This window comes from Mastigoproctus giganteus, chromosome 9 (assembly GCF_048544385.1).
Source record: "Mastigoproctus giganteus isolate SK-2022 chromosome 9, ASM4854438v1, whole genome shotgun sequence".
Taxonomy (NCBI): Eukaryota; Metazoa; Arthropoda; class Arachnida; order Uropygi; family Thelyphonidae; genus Mastigoproctus; species Mastigoproctus giganteus.
The window spans coordinates 136559059-136583059 of NC_143583.1; the positions used below are offsets into that span (position 1 = coordinate 136559059).

A 24001-nucleotide genomic window follows, 5' to 3' on the forward strand; every position below is an offset into this window, starting at 1 on the left:
TGAGTAGACCGGCGTTCAAGCCCCTGACTGCTGAATACGGTCGATCTGCCAACCCGCACTGGACCAGCGTGGCAGATTATGGTCCATTTCTCTCAGCATGAATTGTTGAGGAGGCTTCCATCCTGCAGTGGGTTGATAATGGCTGCACTTTACCTTTTTTTTTTTTTTTTTTTTTTACTGACAGAGACTTTAGGACTCTAGACCCCAAGCAAAGAGAAGCGGAAAATCCATTTGGCAGGTTTCTCTAATTATGTGAATACCCCAAAGGATGTGGATCGTTTGCTGATGGATTTAGAATTCCCAGACCCTGAGTTTTACATATTTATATGAGGAGTGACGAATAAACTGATCTCCAATTCTATTATATATGGGATGTTTTTAAAGTCCAAACCAATACAGTTGCATATCTGCCCAGTTTATACTTATGGAAAACCATTATTTGGTTGATGTGTAGAGCTAAAGCTTAACAACAGATGGTAGCACATACCATTTGCAATGTCGATCATGCAATAACACCATTCACTTCCTAAATAAGCCGTACATTAACCCTACGGCTGACATGGTTTATTTTATTTTATTTTTTTTTGGTAGTTGTTGGCGCATCAGCTTCTGTGGCCATAATGCACCTCCCAAGGTTTTTGCAGTACTTTGATCCAAGCCCGAGGCGGGATTCGAACCCGCGTCCTTTGGGTTGCCAGGCAGGCACTTTACCCGCCTGGCTAGCCCGGTCGGCATGGTTTATTATGGAGGGATATTTCAAACATAATTATTTTGCAGAGGTTAGACATGTATATAGGCAATATTCAAGTTACAAAGTAAGTCTACTATATTAGAATTAATAATAATAATTACTAGGGGGCTTCACCCCATGGCACCTCTGTAGCCAGGTGGGAAGGAGCAGCAGTGCGTAGCACACATGATTAGACCGGGGTTCGAGCCCATCACCACCAAATACAGAGGATGCGGAAAGGTCAGGGAATGACCACCGCATAACACGGAGCAATATGGCCTTAGTTGCTAATGCTCCTAAAAACCAAATAACTAACTAACTAAGCCTCACCCCCTGGCTCACTTTGCTTGCTAACCCCCGTGCATGCTTTTCTATGTAAAATGTAAAGGTATGACCGAGTAAGTCAAATCTTTACTACATAAAAGACATACCTGTCGAAACGCACTGATCAATATCTAGTCAGGAAATGACCTATGTAATTTACCTGTGCATTTGTAGTGACATAATTGCCCCACCCACTTGTACCACGTGATCCACATCCCTCTTCTCCCATTGGCTAGCCCACCATGCGGCATTCTTAAGGTCAAATAAATATCACTATGTAATTATTTACCTGCGTTTATATAGGTCACTTAAGAAAGGGCCTTTTGCATAATTTGGTTCCATAATGCGTGAGGAATATTGTTGCATCCAAAAAAAGCAGGACTAAAATATTTACAAAATACTAGACTATTTACAAATATACAAACTATATCAGGTCCCTTCATCAGCTGACATTACAATGGAACATCAAATGTTACCGGGCGTGATCATGTATTAGACAGTGAAGCATGTGCACAAGGTTGGTGAATGTTATGGAGGCAGTTGTCTTTCAATGCTATGAACGTTGGCATGCATCCCGTGCATGTGCTCTACATTATCAACAGCAAGTGTCTGATTCTGCCCAGTAACCCATTTATTTAGTGTTCCTTCCATTTAAAGTTCACCAACCTTATGTACGTGCTTCACTTGTCTAATACATGACCACGCCCAGCATTATTTGATATTCCATTGTAACATATTTGTATATTAACATTAGCTGATGAAGGAACCCATCATCCTGATATAGTAGAGGTATGATTGTAAACAGTTTAGTTTTTTGTAAATATTTATAGTTTTGCATTGTATAATGTTATTATTTGTATAATAATAACATTATACTATACTAACATTATAACCCACTGATTGAAATCTAATCAGGAAATGACCTATGTAATTATTTACCTGCGCATTTGTAGTGATGTAATTGCCCCCGCTCTCTTCTCCCATTGGCTTGAATGAATATCTCTAGGAGGAAAACTTTTTTAATGTATAGAGAGATAATAAAAAAAAAAAAAAAAAACGTAAGACTGTCTGTGTAACCGTGTAACCAATAAAGAAAAAGTGCATTATGTACTTACTGTTCCAGCAGAAGTTATGATGTTCTGCTGTAAGAGTATATACAATGGACTCTGGCCACTAAGATCACATTTATTCTCCTGCAGGATATCCAAAAGGATGGGCATTAATCATGTCTTTAAATGATACATTTCCTTCACGGGTGTGTCATCCATCAAGAAATAAACTATTCAAACACTTTATATACCATGATAATAAATAATTTTAATAATCAGGCCACATGCATGAGTCAGAACAAGGATTACAAATTAGCCTTTCTCTAACTGCTAACATCATGTCATATGAGACATCCCCAATCCATTGGCTAAGCATTCTCACAGCCTGTCATTCTCCAGCACCCTCACCATGCTGTATTAGTCCCTACTTAATTTTATTGGTGAAAAGCCTGTTTCATACATTCCCTATGTTTCTCCCCTTGTTTATGTTTAAAGCCACTTGGCTGAGTTTCTTAACGTAGGTTCTTTTACTTTTCTCTTTGCAAAGTATCCCTCCCTCCCCCATTACCACAATGTTCCTATTACTATATGACCGAATGCATTCCAATTCTTTAGTGTTCGCTTTAGCTACACACTTTTTTGCACTCATATATGTGTGTTTGCAATCTTCTAGTCTTGCCTATACTTTGCCATGTTTATATATATTTTTGTATATTATATACCTTCTGTTATGCCCAGGTATTGAATCTTTGAACGAGCTTCCCATCTTAGTAACCAGCTTGAAGATCACTTCAATCCAGCCTGTAACTATTTAGATTCTTTTTTTTTCACCAATACCTTTTATGTATGTTGTGTTATTCTTTATAATATTCAATTATATTTCTATGGTCTTGTTCACTAAATTACTTGGATATCTTTTAGTTAATAATAATACTAATAGTGCTGATTACCTCTGCAATTTTTTTGCAATCGTTATTGCAATCAAACCTTTATTCATTAACATTTTAAGAATACGTGTTTTAATTTTGTTTAAGTGTAAAGTTTATGTATCAGACTGAATCTGTTTGTTTATTTCTTGATGGGTGTTATTCATTTAAGAAATAAAATGTCTCATTTAAAGACATGATTAAAGCCAAATATGTCCAGTAGACAGACTGTTTACTAAAAGGACAAGAGATGAAGAGTATGTTGAAAAAGATGTCAGGATTTGGTTGCAGATTGAATTTCTCAATGATTTTAGGAACCACTGGGTTATATCAAAGGGAATGCAGCTGAATGATCTGATTATAAATTAAAAGTAGAAGAAATTAAACTTATAGGAATTTTGCTAGCAGGGAAAAGGAGGTGATTGTCCCTCTGTATAAGGCAATGGTCAGGTCAGGCCACGCCTTGAGTACTGCGTACAGGTCTGGAGGCCTCATTTTAGGAAGGATGTAGATTTACTTGAGCGTGTACAGAGAAGGGCAACAAGATTGGTGAGGGGAATGAAGGGATCCTCTTACCAAGAGAGGCTTAAGTTCTGCAAATTGCAGTGGCTGAAGACTAGGCACCTGCACGGTGATCTAATTGAGGTGTATAAGGCCTTGAATGGGTTGAGCATGCTGAATTCTGATGGGATCCTTCCACTTGTTCAGATTACGAACCTAAGGGGGCATAAATTCAAATTAAGAAAGGACAGATGTAAAATAGATGTGCGGAAATCTGCCTTTAGCCAGCAGGTGGTTAATTGCTGGAACAAACTTCCATCTATTGTTGTGGGAAGTTGATAGGTTGAATAAATTTAAGGAGGAACTGGACAGGCATTTGGAGGGAATGGTGTGATGCTGCATAAACTCATACACATGCTGATGCTGCATAAACTCATACACTTGCTTTCTTGCATCACATGCCACCATTACTACTACTACTCCAGAGATGAGAAAAGGAGTAGCTGACCATCAGAAGCAGTACTGGATGAAGCACAACAGTTTGCAGCATTTTGCAGTATGAGGATATATGTTTCTGGTTAAAGATCTTTTTTTTTTTTTTTTTTTTTTTTTTTTGTTATGAAACCCCCAAACACAAAAGGTATCAAAACCTATAGTACTTAGTACCGTGCATGGGTTAAAGGGGAAGTATGGGGGGAGGGGGATGCCGGAAACTTTGCTCTAGAGACTAAACATGGGTTTCACCACTTCAAGCCTCCAATAAGCAAAGTGGTGGTATTTCACCGGTTGATGAAAGTCAAGTATCCAAACAGGATTAGAAAAAAAGGCCTCAGAAAAGCTGAACAGTAAAACAAAGATCTACTAGACAGCATGCTGGTGGAGGGCCCCTGCAATCTTTTCATGGTAAGAACTACCAAATCAGTAATCAATATTAATGATAGGGCTCTCACAGCACAGGAGTTAAATGTTTTAGTGTTTGGATTAAATTTTAACATTTCACTGAGAAATTTCCAACTTGCTGACTACTACATAGCAGCAATAAAAAGGGGGATAACAAGAGAATGATAGGACAAGATAAAGCTAACCTAATAGTGGAAATGGCACACACACTTTAAATAAATATAACCATAATTTAACACTTACACCTAATTTACAAAGGAAGAACAGAAGGTGTAAAAACTTAAAAGAAGTTAACTCCATTAAGATTAGAGCTGATAAAGGCAATGCTACTGTTGTATTAAATAGAGCAGATTACATCAACAAAGTAATGGACCGTATTAGATAACAGGGAATGTACAGAGATATTAAAAAAGACCCAACTAAAGCTAGAGAGAGAGAGAGGTTTAATAGATGATGTGTTCATAAAGTTTAAACTCAGGCTTGGGTCCTACCAGAAGTATTAGAAATTAGATGTTAAAGGACCTCTTCAAAATGGACACTTTAATAGGTGTCCTTTTCAAATTTTCAGGGAAAGCTTAATGTCAAAAAGTATATAGGTGAGACCAGAAGATTTCAAATGCATAGATGAATGCAACAAACACAAATCTAATGGGAACACTAAAGAATTGGAATTGGTGGAACATGTCATTAAGACATGTTCTGTGTTAAAGATGCTCAAATCCCATGTATTCAGGCATATAGTGAAGGGGGATGGAAGAGACTAAAATAAATAAAAAATAATAAAAGAACCCTTTTGCATTAAGAAATTCAGCCAGCTAATTTTAAACAGAAAGTCACCTGGCTGAATTTCACGAAACCTTTTTTCATGAATCCAATGAAAATATATTAGAAAATAACAATAACATACAATTTCATTAGACCCACAAATAATGAAGCCCCCATCCTGTTTGGTGACATTAAAATACAAAAAGAGGGTAATCCCATAAGGTCCACTGTAAAGAGTAAGTTTGGCCTGGCACAGGATTTAGCCAAATGGCTGGTATAATTTTATCACAGCTCAAGGATAATCAGTAATTTAGAGGAATTCATCAAAATAATTAAACAGGAACATAAAAAATGGGGGACAATCTAGCAAGTCTCAATGACATGTTTACTAATGTCCTAGTCAAATCAAGCTATTAACATCAGAGAAAGGAAAATTGCAGGTTGGAAAGTAATAGTGTCACAAACTGATAAGATACATATATTTAAAAAACAAATTCTTGTTTATACTGCAGCACTCTCTGACTTCGTTGTCAGAGACATGGTAATGACTTCCCTGTCAGAGATTTGGTAATTTGGAATCTCCTCTTTTCGATCTTCTCTGGCTTAAAATCTCTCTACCTCATTGTGTCAAATTCATCTGTTGTCTCTAACATTCTCCCAACTCCACTAATCACTTGGAGGTCTTTGACTTCCTCTCTCTGCAACTTGACTTTCTCCAGTCCAACTTTCCTAACAGTGAGGTAATTTTCCTTGGCGATTTTAATGTTCACAACTCAAGCTGGCTTCCATTTTCTAGTCACACCGAACCAGTTGGTCGAGATGCTGAGGCTTTTGCAATTATAATGACCTTGCATAGATTGTTCATTTACCTACAAGAATACTGGACAATCCTAACAATACAGCCAACAGGCTTGATCTTTTTCTCACAAACAACCCTTCTAAGTACACGGTTGAAGTGAGTGGTCCTTTAAGCACCTCATATCACAACTTGGTGATTGTCTCTTCTCCAATGGAGCCTTTATCTCATGGCTAATCCCAACCTCGTATTGTTTGGCATTACAAGAATGCAAAATGGGATGACCTGCGAGATTTCTTTTCCTTGGTCGGATTGCTGTTTCAAAACTTCTGATGTCAACGTTTGCTCATATTGTGTCAGTGAAATTATTCTTGTAGGAATGGAATCCTTTATCCCACAATCTACTTTAAAATCTCGTCCTTTATCTAAACCTTGGTTTACAATAAATGTGCTAAGGCTGTTCAAGAAAAGAACGTTGCATATCGTAATTGGCTTGTTTCTAATTCTTCAGCTTCATTTTCTGCCTACGCCAAAGCTCGCAACAATTGTAAAGCAATTATTAATCAGTCCAAACTAGATTTAGAACAGGCTAAGAGTAGAAAACTTGCTTCTTGCCCTAATGGTAGCCAAGCATTCTGGTCTCTTGCCAAAGCTATTGGCAGCAACTTTTGCCCATCACTGCTCCCACCTCTGTCAAAGCCAGATGGTTCTGTTTTCACTTCAGCCAAGGATAAAGCTGACCTGCTAGCATCCCATTTTTCTTCAAACTCATGTATTGATGATCTTGGAAAAACACCCCCCACCATTCCCAACACACTCCATTCAATGCTTCCTGCGGTCTTCCGTCAAAAGAATGTTAGAAGGATATTGATGCTAAGAAAGCTCCAGGTCCTGATGGTATTTCTCCACTTGTTCTCAAAACCTGTGCTCCTGAACTTACTCCTGTTTTTTGCTGCCTTTTTTCACTTTCTTATTCCAAAGGTGTTTTTCCTTCTGCTTGGAAATTTGCTCATATCCAGCCTGTTACTAAAAAAGGGTGACAAATCCCTCCTATCCAATTACTTCTACTCTTTCTAAAGTAATGGAGAAATCAATTAACCACCAACTCTTAAACTATATAGAAACCCTCTGTCTGATCAATGATCCCCAGTATGGATTCCGTCAGTGTCAATCCACTGGTGATATTCTGGTTTATGTTACCCATTTATGGACAAATTCAGTGGAAAAGTTCGGTGAAACACAAGAAGTTGCTCTTGACATCTCAAAGGCTTTTGATCGTGTTTGGCATAAAGGTCTTCTAAACAAGCCTCCATCTTTTGGTTTGCCAACTGTTTTTTGTAATTGGTTATCCAGTTTTCTCTCTGATCGTTCACTGGGGGTGATGGTAGATGGCTCTCTGTCTTCTAACGTCTCCACTAATGCTGGTGTCCCCCAAGGTTCAGTACTTTCCCCCACTCTTTTCCTCTTGTATATTAATGACCTCTTCCATTGACTGGAAATCCTATCCATAGTTTCGCCGATGATAGCATATTGCATTCCACTTTCCATTTTGAGAAACCATGTCCCGTTCAATCAGCTTCAACTTCTCAAATATCTGCTACCAATTCCTTAAATGCTGTTCTCCATGTAATTCCCCAGTGGGGCAAAGATATTTAGTTGATTTCAATCATTCTTAAAACCAGTCCTGTCTAATATCTCGCAAAAAAGATTCTTCTGCTCCTATGCTTATCTTCGATAACACTACGATTTCTAGGCAAGATTATATATCTCTATTGGAGATTACCCTGATTTTTAATCTATCTCTCTTAGCACAAGCACATTACAAATATTGGTTCCTCTGCATCTAAAAAACTTGGTTTTCTCTTTTGCTCTCGGCGTTAAGTTTCTTCCAAATAGCTGTTCATTCTGTACAAATTGCAAATCTGCCCTACCATGGAATATTGTTCCCACATGTGGGGTGGTGGCCCCAAAATCTCTCTCAGGCTTCTAGATTCCATTCAGAAGAGGGCAGTTAGGCTAATTAATGACTCATCTCTAACTGAGTCTCTCCACTCACTGTCTCATAGATGTACTGTTTCTGCTGCATGCTTTTTCTACAGATACTTCTATGGGCACTGTTCTTCTGAATTGGCTTCTATAATTACCGCTCTCTCTCTCTCTTTCAAAACAGTCTGAACACGTTCCGCCACCAACCAACATCTGCTTACTGTCCAACTTCAAACTCATAGAACCAACTTTTCATCTTCATCATTTATTCATTCAACTGCTGTTTTCTGGAACAACCTTTCTTTCTATGTATTTCCTGAAAATTACAGTCTACAGAAATTGAAGTCTAATCTTAACAAATATCTTCTTTCATCTTCTCAACCTCCAACCCAAGCATGGTACTTAGTACTATAGGTTCTAATAACTCTCGTGTTTGGGGTTTTCATAAAAAAAAAAAAAAAAAAAAAAAAGCATGACCACCAGGTCAGAGGAGTTGATAATAAATCATGAGTAGAACTGTTAATTTACAGGTTTGAATACAGTCCACTCTTTGAGTGGACTGTATTCAAACCTGTAAAAAACCTGTATTCAAACCTGTAAACTTAAATACAGTCCACTCTTTGAGTGGACTGTATTTAAGTTTCAAGATAAAATATATACAAAAGACAGGCCTCAACCTGGGGAACCCATTATCACTGATTATTGTGAATATATTCATGGAGAATATTGAGGGGACAGCCATCCAGTGGGCCACTTTAAGGCTTTCCCTATGGGTCTGTTTAAATAATTTTTAACATTCATAATTTTGGTATGTGAACAGGAAGAATTACATAAATTCAAAGATTATCTAAACAGCATTCATCAGATCATTAAGTTTAAACTTGTGATTGAGGCCAACAATGGCTTTATTGGACATCTTACTGACTAAAGAGAAAGACAGGTTACATTTTCAGATTTACAGAAAGCTAGTGGATTCGGGCCGATACACAAACTGATGACCATAGAAAATTATTTGATAACATAAACAACACAACACACAATATGGATTAGCAAAGAGCAGTAGTAATTCCATACATAAAAGGTATTGGTGAAAAAAAGGATCTAAAATCTTATTAATTAACTTGAAGGTAATCTTAAAGTCAATTAATAAGATGAGGAGCTGGCTCAAAGATGTGACACCTGAGCATTACAAAAATATGTGTAAATATGAAAAAGTATACATAGGTGAGACCAAAAGATTTCAAACGTGAATAGATGAACACACAAATACATAGCTAAAGGGAATACTAAAGAATTGGCAGAACATGTCATTAAGACATGTTCTATGTTAAACATTCTCAAACCTAATGCATTCAGGCATGTAATGATAGGAACTTTGTGATATGGGGTGGGGAAAGAGACTGAAAAAAGAAAATTAAAGAACCTTTTACATTAATAAATTTATCCAGATGACTTTAAACAGAAACAAGGGGATATTTGGAATGGGCTTTTCAAAACAGTAAAATTAAGTAGGGACTGCTGGAGAACACTGGACTGGAGACACCTTGTATGATGACATCAGCAGTTAAGAAATGCTAATTTGTAATCCTTATTCTGGCACATTATGCACGTGAACAAGAAAGTGGCAGAGAGTTTGTAACATGATACCCATTGAACAGTTTCTAATGCATGGGGCATTTAGCCAAGAAATATCTTTTAGATGATGCCCATTTATTAAAATCATTTATCATGGTTTATAAAGTGCTTGAGTAGTTTATTTCTTGAGAGTGGGCATTTGTGAACGATCCAGACTCAGCTGATGATGTGCAGGATACTATCACCTGAGTTAACTGTTAACACTGCCCAAACCATACTTCGTTGTGCTGCTGAAAATATTCAGGCATTCATTGGGTTTGTGTTTAACACTGAATGGTGGTACTTCTAATATCTCTTATAATTCATTGTGACCTTATACAGCAAGTCAACATTGACAGTGGTTTATTTTTTTATTTTTTTTTTTAGAACAGCTTCAAAAATTCAGTGAAAGACTAGAAAAAACGCAAAAAATTTGAGCTCTGAGCTGTATAAAATAGCATATCATAAGTTTAACACCTAAAGAAATTCACAAAGGTACAATAGGAACAATTGGCAGCAATGCTGTTTCTTATTTTAAGGTAAAGAAAGAATCTAGTTGCAGAGTTTAAGTATGGAAGACTGCATCAAAGATAATGCAAGGAGTAGACAATCACAACTCAACATTCACAACTCCACAAAACATTGACTGGATACACGAGGCAGTGAAACTTAATGAATCTTCCTTAATGAACATCTCTCCAATAGAGACTCCTTCTTGTGGCTACTCAGTCTTGGGTCCCAGCAGAAGTATTAGAAATTACATGTTAAAGGGCCTCTTCAAAATGAGCACTTTAATAGGTGACCTTTTAAAAATTTCAACCTATATGGACCAGATACTTTTCAAGGGTAAATGACATACATTTCATATGCAATAGAATTTACAGTAAAGGTCAGAGCCACTAAAATAATACTCACACTGGCCAAAAAAAAACAAAAAAAACCCTGTATTCAGTATTGAATCGGACTTCCTTTGTCTTGCCACATTCTCTGCCTACCATCAGTGCAAGTGATGTGTGGTTAGTCTGACCACATTATTTTCTTCCACTGTTCAATCATGATATTTTTGGCAACACTGCAAGCCAAGTTTTCTGTTTTTCTCTGAAATAAGTGGCTTCCAAATAGGCAGGTGACTGCCAATATTTATTTCTTCAATTTCCTGTGCATGGTACAGGTTGAAATAGGACAATTCGGGTATTGATGCACACTGGTAGTCCTATTCTTCTGTACAGTCCTTAGAGTACGAAGGCTTCACCCTTGAAGTATTGTTTTTCTGCAAGATTTATGCCTTTGAGAAGTGGAACCGCTTGCTTTCCAATCATTAAAAACTTTTGAGAAACCAGTTATATCTTTCATTTCTTGAATCATGGCTCCTAACTGTGCACCCATGATGAGACCTTTTTCAAAGTCTGATAGATTTTCTCATTCAGGCATCAGATTACTGCAGTCAAACAGTGCATGCAGTCTTTATACTCAATGCAGCAACACATCCCCATCCCACGTCATGGTTTTCTTTGCATATATTTGCATTTCTGCTGTCTGTGACTCTTAATACAAAGGTTCATATTTTTTTGGCCAGTGTGTACTAATTAGACTTGTTATGGTTATGATTACTTATGGAGCAGAGGAATGTTTATAAACTGATTTGGACTGTGATGTGGTTCCACTGGTATGCATCACTTAGAAAGGCTATGAAATTGCCAAACTGGGATGCTATTTCCAGAATAAAAAAAAAGAAGGGAAAAAAAAAAAAAAAAAAAAAAAACACTATCATAGCAAGTCTGTACACAAATGAATCCTATATACAATCTAATCCACAAAAAAAAGAGTATGATAATGCAGCTACAATATATATCTTTCAAAAGAAAAAAAAATAAATTAACACCACCAACAGACTGTATAGATAATTTTGACCAGTAGCCAGCCCGTGGAGATTTTTGTATTCACAGATGTACTTTGATAAAAATGCTATATGATGCTTGATATTATTTTGTTTTGGTGACAACAGCATTGAGCTTTGTGGCACAGACATGATAATTTTCCCATGGTAATACATAGCACTTTCACTTGGCAACGAAAAATGGAGGTCATTTAAACAGGAGATCATGAAATGTACAAAAAGAGGAAAAATGGAGGTCATGAAAGTACAAAAAGAGGCTATTAGAGCTGGAAAAGGAATTAGAAAATGTAAATTGGAATATCATTGGTTTGGCTGAATGAAGAAGAAATGAATCACTTAAAAGATTATCAAGTGGAAATCTGCTGTACACCAATGGAAACAGTGAAAAGAGTGAAGGTGGAGTTTGCTTTTTAGTCCATAAAGATATATAAAAAACAACATTTTGGAATTCAAAAGTTCATCATCAAAGGTGTCAAGATTACTGTTTTGTTTGTTTGTTGTTTGGTTTTTAGGAGCATTAGCAACTAAGGCCATATTGCTCCAGGGATATGCGGTGGTCATTCCCTGACCTTTCTGCATCCTCCGTATTTGGTGGTCATGGGCTCGAACCCCGGTCTAATCAAGAAACGTGTGCTACGCACTGCTGCTCCTGCCCACCTGGCTATGGAGGCACCAGTCATGGTAAGATGCACATTTGATATAGATGTAAGAAAAGAAAGGAAAAAACTGACTTGAGTAAATAATATGAAGGTCTTTGAGATAACAGAAGAGGAGAAAAAGCAGTATGTACTGGAACCTAAAAACAAGATTAGCTTCTGAAGACCTCTCAGGTCCAAGATATCGACGAGGAATAAAACGATTTTCTGAAAGTGATAAAGCCCGTGAAACCTATAGGTAAAAAGAAATCACAAAGAAAAAAATTAGTCAAGAAACACCTGTCATGATGAACCAAAGATGACAAATGAAGAGCAAGATAAACACTCACAAGTACAAAACCGAGTTTATCCGAGTTATGCAAAGCCATTAGAAAGAGACTCAGAGAAGATGTAAGAAGATTTAACACAAGAAAAGTAGAACAAGCATTAAGGGAAAACAAAGGACTTAAATCAGCAGTCATGAACAGTAATACAGAAAGACAAATGATACTGAATCTGAAGAATAGTGATGGTGTACTTATAAATAGCAGAGAAGGCATAATTCAAATAGCAGAAGACTACTATAAAGAATTATATAAGGAGTGAGGGAATGATGCCAGCAGTGGGGTAGATGGATCACAACTTAGCAACTCATACGACTTACCCGATATTCTTCCTAATGGGGTAGAACATGCATTGAAGAAAATGAAGAATCAAAAAGCCCTGGGTGAAGATGAAGTTACTGTAGAGTTGTTAAAATTGGGAGGAAGAAACATGACACAGAAACTAGACTCTTCACAAAATGCATTAGAAAAGGCATGACCCTTAAGGAGAGGAATAATGCAATCATAATTTTGCTGCATAAGAAAAGAGACAAATCAGAAATTGAAAATTATAGAGCAATTAGGTTGTTGTCTCACATCTACAAGTTGTTCACAAGGGTCTTCACTAACAGATTAGAAAGAATACTTGATGAGAATTAACTGAAAGAGCAAGCTAGTTTTAGGTCAGGATTTTACACTATGGATCATCTTCACGTAATATCACAGCTAATGGAGAAATCAAATGAATATAAACCATTATGCCTGTCATATGTGGATTATGAAAAGGTTTGTTTGTTTGTTATTTGGTTTTTTAGGAGCATTAGCAACTAAGGCCATATTGCTCCGGGATATGCGGTGGTCATTCCCTGACCTTTCCGCATCCTCAGTATTTAGTGGTGATGGGCTTGAACCCCGGTCTGATCAAGAAGCGTGTGCTTCACACTGCTGCTTCTTCCCACCTGGCTACAGAGGCGCCTTTTATGAAAAGACATTTGACTCCATGCAGTGTAAGGCAATGTTTTAGGCAGTGGAAAGACAAGGCACAGACACCCTGGACATTATGATTTTGAAGAAAATATATGAGAATGCTATCTCCTTTATTAGACTAGACCAGTGGTTCCCAAACTACTGAGATCTACAGACCCTTTCAAAAATCAAAAAAAGTTTACGGATCCCTTCAAATATCAAAAAAAAGTTTGTGGACCCCTATACATGACATGCATATGTGTATATATACACTGATTGATCACCGAATTATGACCACCCCTATGAAAACAGAATGAGAACCATTGACCACGTGAAGTACGAGAGTGTGCAGTTAGTCGACCTACGTAGCATGGATCTGTCCTCTGTAGCAACCTACAGAGGACAGATTGTGGGTGCTTGACAAGCTAGTCCCTCGATTTCCCAAACTGCTGAACTGGTGGGGGGGGGGGGGTGTTCAAGAGCTGCAGTAGCTAAAGTGTACCAGGACTGGCATCAAAATGGTCAAACAATGACCAGGCAACAAAACTGCAAAGGTCAGCAAAAGGTTGATGTTAGAGGTGAGCGCCGGGTCCAACGACTCGTACAGACGAACAGGCCCAGCACTGTTGAAGAGTTGACTACCCAATACAACATGGGCCATCCCGGAACAATATCTGCCATGACTATGCATTACACGTATGAGCTATACCAGCAGACGAGCTCTACGGCATCCTCTCCTAACCAAGGTTCATCGGCATAAAAGACTCGCTTGGTGCAAAGAGTTGCAAGTTGGATGTTAGAAGATTGGAAGAAGGTGTGCTGGTCGGATGAGTCACATTATTTATTCCACACCATGGATGGTCATGTACGGATTTGGCATCAACAACATGAGGCTCTTGATCCTTCATGCATGGTATCAAAAGTGCAGGCTGGTGGAGGCAGTTGTATAGTGTGGGGCATGGTTCACCAGCAGGAACTTGGACTCCTGGTGCATGTGGAACAACATATCAGTGGTCTCCGCTATCGTCAACTGCTTTCTGACTGTGTACACCACACTATGTTACACTTTTTCCTGAATGATGATGGTGTCTTCCAAGATGACAATGTGCTGAGCCATCGGCCACTCTGGCAGGAATGGTTTGAGGAACACAGTTCTGACTTCCAGCATATCGATTGGCCTCCAAACTCTGCTGATATCAATCCCATAGAGCACTTGTGGGATACTAAGGAAAGACATATCAGGCGTCTGAATACACCAATACCATACCTGCATTGCTGGTCGCATTACACACAGCTTGGTTGGCCATACCTCCCGAACACTTCCGACATCTTGTTGAATCAATGCCACGTTGGATAGCTGCTGTACTGAGGGCAAAAGGAGGACTTACGAAGTATTAGGTAGGTGGTCATAACTCAGTGTATTGTTTCTCTCTGTGTGTGTGTATGTATGTATGTATGAACACTGGGTTTTCTGAAAAGAAAATTCAAAGTTTTATGTTTAAAACAACTCAACTTTATTCTTATTTTTACATAAATATATAATAATAACCTTATTTATCATCAATTTGCTATACATAGAATGAATAATTTGACAAGTTCCAGAGGGTCCATTTCGTGGATCCCCTGGAACTGGTCTACGGACCCCCCCCCCCAGGGGTACATGAACCCCAGTTTGGGAAATGCTGGACTAGACAAAGACAGTAGCAAATTTATAATTGAGAAAGGAGTTTAACAAAGAGAGAGACAATATCTCTGAAGTTTACTGCTGCTCTTGAGGAAGCTTTCAGAAGACTGGACTGGTTGCAGAAATGAGTCAATGTGAATGAAGAGTACCTAAATGATTTATGTTTTGCAGATGACATTGTGATCATAAGCCATTGTGATTATTCCCTGGGAATTATAGGAAAATCTTAATCAGTTATGCAGAGTTAGTACTAAAGAATATGGCTAAAACCAAAGTAATGATGCACAAGTATGCTACAGAAAAGGATATAATTGTTGAAAGAGTAGAAATTGAAAAGGCGGATTCATATACTTATCTTGGACAAGTCATTAGCTGTAACAGTGATAAATGGTTGTAAGTCAAGAGAAGAATAAATTTTGGATGGATAGCATTCAGGAAATATAGTCACATACTGAGGAGCAATATGCTAATTTGTCTGAAACGTAAAATAATGAACCAATGTATACTTCCCATCATGATTTATGAAAGTGAAATTTGGGGAGAAGCTGTAAACTACACAGCAATAAATTATATTAGGAATCAGACTACTGGATAAGAAGAGAAATGTGAATTAGGCAGCAAACACAAGTAAAGGATATTCTTATCAAAACTAAAGAACTGAAATGGACCTGGGCAGGACACACAGCTCAAAGATGTGATGCCAGATGGACTAAGAAAATAATAGAATGGTACCCAAGAGGAGCTAAAAGAAAACCTGGAAGACAACAACAGAGATGGACAGATGGAATTCAAGAGTTTGTGGGTAATTAATGGATGGCCATTGCACAAAACAGAAGGGACTGGAAAGTTGTTGGAAAGGTCTTCATCCTGCAGTAGATTGAAAACGACTGATGATGATGTATGAAAGTTTTATCAATTCATGTATGGAGGTTTGCCCTCGGGTAAAGCTCCATACATGAATTGATAATATTTTCATTTCTAATGCATTTCATTGATTGCATATTAATTTTTCAAGAAAATTTCTTACTGTTTGCAGTGGGACCATTGTAGAAATATAAAAAGGGATGGTTGCATCTCATTACATTAAAAGAATTCTGTGAGCAAAAACATTGAATAATAGCCTAAAACTAGTAAGTAATTGAATTATCCATAATGAAAACAAAATTTCCAATAATAAAATTTATATTCATTTTTACTAAAAGTTAATTATGTGTTATTTCCTGAAAGTAATTGAAACACATATTACAACAAGCACTCTTGATATCCACTCGGCTAGTGGGATTAACAGATTGTGACTCGAAGAAATACAGTAAAACCTTTCTAAAACAGACACCTTTCTAGCTGTTAGAATATTTGAAAATGAGAAAAAGATTCTTTCTATTATACTGACATTTTTTTCGTCTTTGTAGCAATTATTCTATAATCCCCAGTAGTACAGAAAAATATTATATATAGCAGAACAAGAAGATTTTTTTTTTTAATGTTGCTAGCTTTAGAACAGAAATAGGACTGTGTATTATGAAAACAGAATCAGTAACAACTCTTTTCATAATGCACAGTTGAATACATAATCAATATTTACTTTTCTTTAATTTCTAAATGTATAAAACCATTTATAAAGTACATTAGTAATATCTATAAATAAGTTTGGTTTTTTTCTTAAGCTTGGCATTTTAAAATAGACTAACTGATCTTCAGCTGGGTCTAGTTCATTATTTTATTGATATAATACCATAACTATGCATTCAGAAATTATAATAAGCAATATGATATACTACCCAAAAGTTTCTGGGCTTCTCTTTGATCTTAGAGTTCTGCTGCTAGGTAGTAATTATTTATATTTTGTGAGCAATTTAACACAACCCTGCTCATCCAACTTATTTAGGTATCATTTTAGATGTTTTGGAGTAAGATCAACATGATTTTACTCAGCAATTTATGATTTCTGTGTTTTATTAGGATATTGAATATGAAAGAGTGGGTTGCACCATGTTCTTACACTAAATGCTAATGATATGTTTGAAGAGCAATCAATAGTAGAATGCAAACTTTGATTGGCTGCAAAATTCAAGAGTGTGCTAACCTCCATTGAAGATGCTGAATGTTCATAGTATACATCCTTGGTTAGCTCAGGTGAAAATGTTGCAGGAGTTGGCATGCTAATGCACGAAAGCAGGTTCTTCATGTCCAAAAAAAGGCAGACAGGTACACCCTGAATACCAAAAGCCTGCTGATTGTTTTTTTATATGGATTTATACATTATTAATTTTTTCACAGTCAAAATGTTAATCAGAACTTTTACAAAGGGATCCTAGTGGCTATGCCTGCCAAGGCTCACATGTGCTGAGGACTGGTTGCTGCATTGGGATAATACATCTTTATATGCCCTTCTATACAGTGAAGATATCAATTTGTTGTATATGGCATTGGTTCCTCCAGTCTCTTACTCACCAGGATTTAGCTCACTGCATTTCCTTTTTGTTTCTATGACTTTTCAGCAATTATTATTATAATTACTAGCCATATAGTGCAAGGAAGCCTGAGGCTTATGCTGCACCAGCCAAAAAAAAAAAAAAAAAAACATTCTCGAGTTACCCAGATGGAGAGAGAAGTAGAAAGGAATCACCAAGAAAGAGAAGAATGATGATATCCAGCTCAGCACACCCAGGGTCCTGAACTGGATGGCACAATCACTAGACAAGGTGGATCACAAGGCCACTAAGGAAACATCACGGATTAATGATAAGTGAAATTTTTTTTTTTATAATAGTTCTCAGCTTTTGGGTAGCACCTCATACTTTATACAACATGACTTAAGTTGCTAATGAATTTTAACCAACAGTGATATGTAAATGAACACACCTTTTGCAGTACCATTCATTTCTACATCTTGAGCATCTTTTATTAGCTTCAGAACCACAAGTTGCACACTTTGGAGTGTCTTGAATGACTGTTTCCAAAACATCTAAATTATAGACATCAGCCAACCTTAAAAAAAAATAAATAAAATAAAAAAAAAAATATGTTGTTAGATTATATATAACATTATATTAATAATGTATAGGGAGATTCAAATTCATGCAACTCTGAGTTCGCAAATTGATGGAATTTTAATCTGACTACTAAAGTAACAGCACCAGTTGTCCCCAGATGTCCACTGGTGTTGCTCTTGTACAAGAGAAACTGACCAGGAACAGGGATAAATTATACATGACCCAGCAGATCATACTATTGACCATCACAAGGGCATTTTGTACTATCAATGAATTGGCATACCTGCTCTTCGAGTGTTGGCTGGTACTCTCTCTGGATTTAGAAGTATTAAGAAGAGGCCTTAAGTACAGGCTTAAAAGACAAATACCAACAAATACTATCTTCTTGAGACCCAAACTTGTAGTGTGACTTAGAGAAAAAGAAAATTCTGGATACCCTCTGCCAACTATGGCAGACCAGATGAGATGAGACTACTAAGGGGAAGTCACTAGGAGATTCCTTCCTCAGGTAACACAAGTTTCCCCCAAACTACCTTCCTAGTATGCCCCTAGTCTCTGTGCAACTTTCTTGCTTTCAGGGCATGATTTCCTAAATGCAAAACTATATCAACTAAAACTTATCCAGGATCCTAAAAGTGCTTGTGGAGCAGATGAGGATTGGGCATATGTTCTATATGACTATCCTAACTACCATCCCCACAGATGTACACTAATGTCAAATATGGGACCCTAATAAAATGTGGAGATGAACTTCTACTCATCTCTGATGAAACACACTATATGGACTTCTGTGACTTTGCTCATAAAGTCTAAGTCAAGGAGAAGTAGCTAAGTTATGACCAGCCAGACTGTGATACCCCCTACCTACTTACACAATCACAACTACCTAGAGACTGTGACAATTCCCAATACAGACAAATCTAAATAAGACCAGCCTGTCAGGATGTGTTTCCCACCCAGATAGAATATCCATGATAGCAATTGTATATATGTTAAATGTAATACGTATGCTCATATGAATCAATAAGTACAGCGTGTATGATGTGTACTTGTTTTTGGGTACATGAGTGTATGTTTGCTCTGGCTATATTCCAGTGGACTTGGCTATGGGCATAGGTTTTTTATGTGTGCATAATGAGTGCCAGTTAATATGTATTGAAAGGGTAAGCTAGGCTGGAGCTCTCACTCACATTTGCATTGTAGGATGTGAGTGAGAGTTGTGTTTCCACACTGTATTCAAGTGTAGGGGATTTTACCAGCGAGAATGTATAATGCCCCCTCCCCCAAAATTGTGTCTTCATACCTCAACGGCGCCTCCGTAGCCAGGTGGAAAGGAGCAGCAGTGCGTAGCACACACTTCTTGATTAGACCGGGGTACGAGCCCATCACCACCAAATACGGAGGATGTGAAAAGGTCAAGGGAATGACCACCGCATATTCCCGGAGCAATACAGCCTTAGTTGCTAATGCTCCTAAAAACCAAAAAAAAAATAAATAAATAACAATCATACTTCGACGTGAAGAATGTGTAAATGTCAATAACTGAATATAAGCATGTATCTTTATCTTCCTATACATTTACGCATATGTGTATAAATATTAATGTGAATGAATATCTCCTGATATGCTTTTATATCTTTAGATACTAGAGTGTATATACAAGGGGGGTTCAAAAAAAGATTTGTATTCACCCAGAAGTAGTTGTGATAGAAAGATGAAATTTTTTTGTTTGATACCTTAATCTCTATAGCAACTACACAAATTTTGGTTTCAATCTGACAATTCATTTTTTTTTTTATTCATAGCACTGAATGAAGCGTAGTGTCAAAATGGATAAAGTGGAATACAGATTAGTGATTTGGTTCCTCTTTCTGCAAGGGAAAATAACAAAAACAATCCACAAAGAAACAGTCGCTGTTTATAGACAAGACTGCCCAAGTTATAGCTTTGTTTCACATTCGGTATAAACAATTCGAATGTAGAAGAACTTCAGTGCAAGAAATCCCAGTATACCCAGTAACTGCTGTAACAGAGGAGAGTGTGTTGCAAAAATTGAGGAATTAATCCAGGAAGACCAGGAAGATTAGTGTTAAAGAACTAGTTGCAGAGCTCCAAATTAGTGTAAGGTCTGTGGAGAATATCATACATCAACAGTTGCATATGAGTAAAGTGTCTGACAGATGGCTTCCCAGACTTCTGACCTCTTACCAGAAGAAGGAAAGCAGGAAAGAAGAAGGAAAGAGCACATGAAATGTTGTCGATGTGCCAGGAAAAACTGAAATATTGCTGCATCTTCTTATACCCCCAACCTTGTACTCTTAGATTTCTTCCTTTTTCCTGCCCACTCAGGGGCAGGGATGAAAGGACATTCCTAAAATCCTTTCTTTGTGGAAAACATTTTGCTGCTGCTGCTGATGATGAAATGATTTCTGTTGCCAAGTCATGGTTTGAAGGACAGTCAGAAGACTTCTAAAAATCTGGCCTGTGGAAATGTATTGAGAGTAGGCAAAAATGTGTTATTTTGTCTGGTCACTTATGTTGAAAAAGTGTAATACATGGTCTTTGTTTCACCCTATCACAACTACTACTGGATGAATATAAATCTTTTTTTTTTTTGAATGCCCCTTGTATGTACATGAGTTTTTACATGTGTATGTGCATATAGAGACACAACTGTTTGTAGGTATGTGTGTGCATGTACAGGGAGTTCCATACGTCCCAGAATGTTGTCAGGGTCGTACTTACACATCTTGGGCTCGAAGCACTAAACTCTTGCAGGTCCCCCTCCCTTTAAAGATACCAGAGGCCAAAAAAAAAAAACGCAAAAAACTTGCTTATATAAATATGATCAGAAGAAAAGCAATTATTTTTACCGATCTGTTTAAATCAATGAAGGTATATCAGGCTTAATGTCCAAGTTTGCAGATGATACAAAGGTTGGCAGGGTTGTTAACGACAGTAAAGACAGTATGCTACTCCCACTGGATCTAGATAAGTTGGGCAAATGGGCTGAGAAGTGGCAACTGAAGTTTAACATTGACAAATGCAAAGTACTGTATATGGTAGCAATAACCAAAGAGAAACGTACAAACTGTGCGGTACTACACTCAGGGAAGTGGAAAGTGAAAAAGACCTGGGGGTAATTGTGCAGCCAAATATGAAGTTTGCTGAGCGGGGCAGGTCATGGAGTCTAGTCAATGATATATAGGAATTTTGCTAGCAGGGACAGGGAGGTGATTATCCCATTATACAAGGCAATGGTCAGGCCACACCTGGAGTACTGTATACAGGTCTGGAGGCCTCATTTTAGGAAGGATGTAGAGTTGCTAGAATGAGTACAAAGAAGGGCAACAAGATTGGTGAGGGGAACAAAGGGGTGGTCTTACCAAGAAAGGCTTAAGTTCTGCAACTTGCAGCACCTGGAGAGTAGGCACCTGTGAGGTGATCTGAATGAGATAAGGCCTTGAATCGGTTGAGCAAACTGAATGCTGATGGGATTCTTCCTCTTGCTCAGATTAAGAACCTGAGGGGGCACAGTTTCAAATTGAGGAAAGACAGTTGTAAATTGAGGAAAGACAGTTGTAAATTGAGGAAAGACAGTTTCAAATTGAGGAAAGACAGTTGCTGCCTAAAGGCAAACTTCCACACATGTGTGGAAATTTGCCTTTAGGCAGCAGGTATGTGTGGAAATTTGTGTGGATGTGTGGAAATTTGCCTTTAGGCAGCAGGTAGTTGATTGGTGGAACAGACTTCCATCTTTTGTTGTTGATAGCCTAAATAAATTTAAGGCTAAGCTGGACATGCATTTGGAACGAATGGAGGGGTGAAATGGGAGAGTTTTTTTGGTTTTTTTTTGCTGATGCTGCACAAGCTTGCTTTCTTGCATTATATGCCTCTGCTAATGCTAACATACGGCAGTTCCAGTTAGAAGTTTCATATTTAATAGGAAAATATTTTAAATCACATACTATTGCTGAATCTCTCGTTCTCCCTTCTGCAATAAAATGATTTCAGTTATGCATGGAGATGGAGAAAAGTATAGCGATGATTTAAAAACCATTTCTCTATCCAAAGACACAGTCTTGCAGCATATTACAGTTATCATGGACAACATAAAATTCGGTTTATTAAATCCATTGAGAGAAAGTTCAATTTTTGCAATATGGTTAGATGAATCCACAAATATTTCAAACCTTGCTCTGCTTATTGTATATGTCAGATTCTGCTATGAGGGAGATATTTTGGAGGATTTTCTATTTTGCAAAGCTTTGGAAGGAAGAATGACGGCCAGAGAGGATTTTTGATGTTATAAATATTTTCTTTCAAACAAATAATCTACTGTGGAACAGCTGCTTTGTGATTTGTACTGATGGTGCAGATGCATTAATAGGATAAAATAAAGGCTTAAAAAGGCAAAGTAAAGGTAATTGCTCCAAATACAGTTTTTAGTCATTGCATTATACGTAGGGAATGCATTAACAGGAAAATGAAAACTGATTTGCACAAAGTTTTGAAAGATTCAGTAAGTGTGATCAACTTTATTAAAAGTAAAAGCTCAATTTGCAGACTTTCACTATGCTTTGTAATGAAATGGGATCTGCTTATGAAACACTTCTTTTATATATGAAAGTGAGGTGGTTATCCTGTGGCAGTGTTCCTAAGTCTTTTTGACCTCAAACATAATGTTTTATTGTTTATACAGTGGTACTTTGGATTGCGAGTAATTTGGTCTGCGAGTGTTTTGCAAGACGAGCAAAAACTTTTAATAAATTTTAACTTGATAAACGAAAAGTCAGTCCTCGTATAACACGTGTTTACACTACAGAATTAGATCATACACGATTTATAAATAGGGGAACGATATCTTATATAACACGAACCGAATTCGCTTATGCACGATTCGCCTTTGTGTTTACAAGAAATGGTAGTCGAACGCAGAATCACCCCAACAGAACGCAACACGATAGGAATGAAGAGAAGATTGGGATTGTGGGTAATCGTCTCGCATGCTCAGCCTCAGTTGGCATACCTCATTCATATACAGTCAACATTGTAGTCAACATTCCTGTTAGCGTTGTGACCACGTGTATATGCGTAAAGTATTTTTTTATTTTGTGTTCAAATGTAGTAACTGTTATTAACTGTACACTACGAAAATGGCCCCAATGAAGAAAAGGGTTGAAAAGGAAGGCGGTAAGAAGAAGGAGATGATTACGGCAGAAGTTAAGAAGGAAATCATCGGGAAGCACGAACAAGGTATGAAAGTGGCTGCCATCGCAAGATTTTATAAGAAGTCTACGTCAACGATTTGCACAGTATTAAAGAAGAAAGAAGAACTAAGGGGACTAGATGTCGGAAGGGAAAGGCCTTGTACGCCGACCTCGTAAGTAAACTGCCAGGTACGTCTACAGAAAATGAAGGTTCAAGGCAAGCAGAGGATGGTTTGATAACTTTAAGAGGAGAAGTGGCATCCATAGTGTTGTGAGGCATGGAGAGCCTGCGAGTTCGGATGCTAAGGCAGCTGAGGCATTCACTGCCAAGTTTTAGAAGCTCATGGTTTCCGAGTGTTACCTGCCGCAGCAAGTTTTTAATTGCGATGAGACAGGGCTTTTTTTGGAAAAAGATGCCAAAGAGGACCTACATTACAGCAGAAGAGAATGCAATGCTAGGTCACAAGCCCATGAAAGACTGTCTCACCCTCTTGCTTTGTGCTAATGCAAGCGGTGATTTCAAAATCAATCCCCTGCTCGTGTATCATTCTGAGAATCCACAAGCCTTCAAGAAATGCAAGGTGCAGAAGAGCCAGTTAAACGTTGTGTGTCCAACAGCAAGGCTTGGGTCACTTGTATCTTGTTCATTGAGTGGATCAACAAGGTCTTCGGTCCTGCAGTGAAGAAATACCTTTTAGAAAA

At 37.6% G+C, this 24001-nt stretch overlaps 1 protein-coding gene across 2 annotated transcripts in view; it reads right to left on the reverse strand.

Moving 5' to 3' along the window:
• LOC150080764 (zinc finger MYND domain-containing protein 10-like) overlaps positions 1 to 24001 on the reverse strand; it is a 131239-nt gene that overhangs the window by 15518 nt on the left and 91720 nt on the right. For both annotated transcript variants that reach the window (XM_090381671.1, XM_090381670.1), the window contains exon 8: positions 17959 to 18084. In XM_090381671.1, coding sequence (XP_090237797.1) covers positions 17959 to 18084 — 126 coding nt within the window. The remainder of the gene's footprint in view (positions 1 to 17958; positions 18085 to 24001) is intronic.